Genomic DNA, 4,384 nt, shown 5'->3' with positions numbered 1-4,384 from the left:
ATATATATATATGTTTTGGTCATCGTACAGTCCCACTTTTATTGTCCATAAAGGGCAAAAATACAAAGAAAAAAAATAAGAACTATATGTGTATAGCGCTGATGCCACTGAACATCTCGAGTGGTTGAAAGTAAAATAAATATTCAGGAATAATACTTTTACAATTTTTGTAAAATTGTACATTGCATTTATAAACTTATTTTCATCGACTGCAGCACAAGGGATTAAAGCAGCAGTTGTGTGACAAAATATTTTTTTCACTGTTGTTGATGGACAGTAATAATGTGTGAGAGATTATGTGTGAATAACTGCTCCAAGTGAAAAATGTTCATGTAAAATTGAAAATTGAAATTATTTCAGTAAATATTTGCATTTTGCACAGAGAAAACTGATTCATGATTCCATGTTGATGAGAGCATTAAAATGGGGAAAAATAGGACAAAAAAATCAATGAAAATTCAGAAACTATAAAAAATGCGTGACTAATCACGATAAATTTTAGTTAATTTGAGTTAATGATGACAGTTGCGTTTTTAATTAGATTAAATATTTTAATCGTTTGACAGTTCTAATATATATATATAATTGTGTTAATTCTAGAGAGAGCGAGAGAGAGAGAGAGATTTATGTATGTTAAATTATACTTATTCCTGTGTTCCAGCTTTCCAATAAATTTCAAATGACCTCACTGAAACACCTTGGCTGTTTTTTGGAAGACAATTAACTGTTAATTGGCTGGCAAGCTACACACAATTTAATGTGCTTCAGCACAGTAAAAAGACAAAGTCCGAGGATTGTCGTACCCCTCCCGAATACCCAGAGGACAGCCAAATGGCTGTGTTGTCTAAAACCAACATCTGGCTGGAACACCAGCACACATTCTAATATCGAGTCTGCATTCAGGAAAAATGTATCAGATGGTTAACGTGCCGAACAAAGCTTTTGAAGATAAACTGCTACTGGAGGAAAATAAAACCATTTGTGGCCCTTGTTTACATTGCCACATGCTCGCAGCCTCTGGCATGAAATCCTAATATGTGGCCCGTCAGTGCTGTTAACCACAGTAGAAAATCTCACATGTACAAAAAAATTGATTAGATATTTCACCAGAAGATTGCAGCAAACCCATGGCCACGCTCTAATGTACATTCGGAAACATGCAAATGACCACAAGGTGCCTGGGAAAGAATGCCATGGGAAAAGAAAACAACTGGAAGCTGAGTGGTTGATTGAGACGATTTCACTTCAGCAAATCTGGTCGTCTTTGCAAAATGTTTTGACACCCATTGAGCATCCACTCGGCCTTCTCAACGATATATCGATAGCCTCTTCTACCTCAATATCATACACCCAAGCTAAGGCAGCCAAAGCAGCTTCAGCATACGCTGAAAGCGAGGCAGACAAAAGACAAAACTGGAAGCTAGCGAATAAAAACTGGTTCTGATTTCAAATTCCATTCTTAAAAAGGCAAAAGGTCATTGCTGCAGCTGCTACGGAAGCAGCCCTTTTTGAGGAAGCTGAATATCCTTTGATCTTCCTGTCCACACAGTAACATTTACATTTTATCTTCAGAAATGTGTACCTTTCACAAGCGATAATTTTTTTTTTCAGAAGTAGATTAGCAAACATGATATCATCTTGCATTCCAAAAACATCGCTTTCTTTTTTTCATCTTTGCTCTCAGGATGAACCCACCAGTGGCATGGACGCAAAGGCAAAAAGGTTCATGTGGGACTGTTTCCGCAACTTCACCAAAAAGGGAAGAGCTGTCGTTCTGACCTCCCACAGGTAAAGAGGGACATGGGCATATCCATCAACATCATCAAACGTCATGAGACCACCACTATGATCAAGCAGTCATTTCATGTGACATGTTCAGTGGATGTATAATAAAAATGTGATTGTTTTTATGTTTCAATGTGTGATCAGTATGGAGGAATGTGAGGCTCTCTGCTCCAGAATGGCCATCATGGTCAATGGTACGTTTAGATGTCTTGGCTCTGTGCAGCACTTGAAGAACAGGTAACTACAATCACCTGTGTGAATAAAATACAGCTAATATGTCTCAACCCCCCCCCCCCCACACACACACACACAAAAATGCCCACATGGCCTGACCCCCCAACCCGGTTCCTAATTAGGTCATCTCATTTTACCCTCTGGCCTACCCCCGCCCCCACACACGCACACACCATCAACAAAAATTCTCCTGATATGAGGAGATTCATTGTGGTTCAGTGGTACCTCTACTTACGAACGTCTCTTCATATGAAATTTTCAATTTACGAAATGCCTCAAGAGGAAAATATTGGCTCTTGGTCCAAAAGAAATTTCAAGATACGAAAGGTAAAAATACAGGATGGGCTGCTGCTCTCAGCTCAGTTTCTGGAACGCAACATAATTATAGATGCTCTGCCTTTGGCCATTACCAAGCATCATCCTGGGATCCCATTGGCTAAGAGGGACTTCGACCATATGTGTCGAGGCAGCGTCCTCGTCATTTCGCTCCTCAGGCCATGAGGCGTTCCGATAATTCTACGTACATGCGACTCACCCAGAAAAAGTCTTAACCAGTCGGGCGATAGCTCACTTTGCTTTGAAGGATTGTTAAAAGCCAACAAAAGCAAACATCCGTGGATCAGTTCTTAATTTATGCACAACTCTCATTTATTGTGCATTAATCTATTTGTAAGATGCATTTGTTACATATTTTGATGCATTTTTATGCTTTAGAAAACATTTATGTTTGAATTTTGGGGGGGCTTAGAACTGATTAGGGTATTTACATGGAAAGCGCGTCTGTAGTGAAATTTCTTCCAGAACCAATTAATGTTGTAAGTAGAGGTACCACTGTACTTGGTTGGTGATTACAGGAAGATACCTTAAGATCTCCAAACGGCAGTATTTTGTTCTGTTTAGTGGTCTACATAGTGGCAAGAAGAAATTTCTTATTTTACATTTTAATTAATGTACTACACCAAGCCTATGGAACGAATCTAAATGAAAATTTCTCACAAAAGCCTCAATACTTTGATCATACTCTCGTCCAAATATTGTGATTTTTTTGACAGTGTGTGTAGCCATTATGGTCTTGCTTAAATTGAATAGTCACCGTGAAGTTTCTGTAACTAGACTCAGGTGATCATATCTTCTCAAAGATTCTGAGATTTGATGATAGTCCAGACCTGATGACATCTACGAAGTTAGTCCTCATCAAGGTGGTAGCGCCTCCTTGAGGAAATAGATATTTTCTTTGTTAATGTTCTACTCCTTGCGAGTTTAATAAGTGTATCTCATATTTGCTTTGATGAGTGGTTATACCTTCATGATGATAAAACACATATTTGTGACATTTCCTGAAATGCCATTGCCTTGGCAATACACAGTTTGTCAGTTAAACAACATTGACTGACACCACGCCTGTCAAAATTCTCAATATTTGCGATGTATATTGTGCGATTAAAAAAAAATAAAAATCTCAATGGCACCCACGACAACATTTTAACGACCCAGTCCCAGTTGTGTGTTTCGGAAATTTGGTGGTATATATATATATATATATATATATATATATATATATATATATATAAAACAGTCCAATCCCTACAAAAAAGTCTCTTGCTGAAGCTAACATGAGGGCCGCAATTTTGAATTACTTTAAATCTGGTACAATTTTTGGGCTTTTTAATGTGAATTCATGTCATCTTTCTGCAAAAAAAAAAAGCTACAAGTCACCTTATTTTGCAAATGAAACAGATTTGGTGAGGGCTACACCATTGCCCTTCGTCTGGCAGAGAGTGAATCCACTCCAGACATGTGCCCTGTCAACAGCTATATGAAGAACTGCTTTCCAATGATCGATCTGAAGGAATGTCACCAAACCGTGCTCACGTACCAACTGCCAGAGCACGCCTGCAGCCTGGCTAAAATTTTTAAGGTGCTTGCCAATCATGAGGCACTAGGCATCAGCGCATTCTCTATTTCACAGACCAACATGGACCAGGTGAGAACAAGACTGAAGCAAACTGAGAATTTGGTGTTAAGACAACATATGTGTATGAATGTGTTACAAGTTGAGAACAGTAAACCATCAATCCACCCATTATCTGATCTACTTATCGTCAAGAGCAGGGGTGTCAAAGTCAAATGGATGGAGGGCCAGATAAAAAATTTTGCTGCAAGCCGAGGGCCGGACTGATCGAATGTTCATTGAAAATTTTAAAAATGACCACATATTGTTTATTGAACCAAAATTAATTGACTGAAAACCTAACAAATGCATTCCAATATGGTCAGATAAATAAAGCAACATTTTTGTATGGCTATGTCAGTAAACTTTAATTTTCAACAGGCACAAAAAAAATTTCCTTTGTATAAAAACACC

General features: G+C 38.2%; 1 protein-coding gene across 1 annotated transcript in view; it reads left to right on the top strand.

The window, feature by feature from the left end:
- The window catches only part of LOC109526180 (ATP-binding cassette sub-family A member 1-like), a 147,281-nt gene that overhangs the window by 139,481 nt on the left and 3,416 nt on the right, over window positions 1-4,384 (top strand). Inside the window, exons 28-30 of the mRNA XM_019887291.1 lie at window positions 1,685-1,788; window positions 1,930-2,022; window positions 3,757-4,003. Of these exons, the coding sequence (XP_019742850.1) occupies window positions 1,685-1,788; window positions 1,930-2,022; window positions 3,757-4,003 (444 nt within the window). The remainder of the gene's footprint in view (window positions 1-1,684; window positions 1,789-1,929; window positions 2,023-3,756; window positions 4,004-4,384) is intronic.

Source organism: Hippocampus comes, unplaced genomic scaffold (assembly GCF_001891065.2).
Source record: "Hippocampus comes isolate QL1 unplaced genomic scaffold, H_comes_QL1_v1.1 scaffold160, whole genome shotgun sequence".
Taxonomy (NCBI): Eukaryota; Metazoa; Chordata; class Actinopteri; order Syngnathiformes; family Syngnathidae; genus Hippocampus; species Hippocampus comes.
This window is presented reverse-complemented; position numbering and strand designations above follow the sequence as displayed.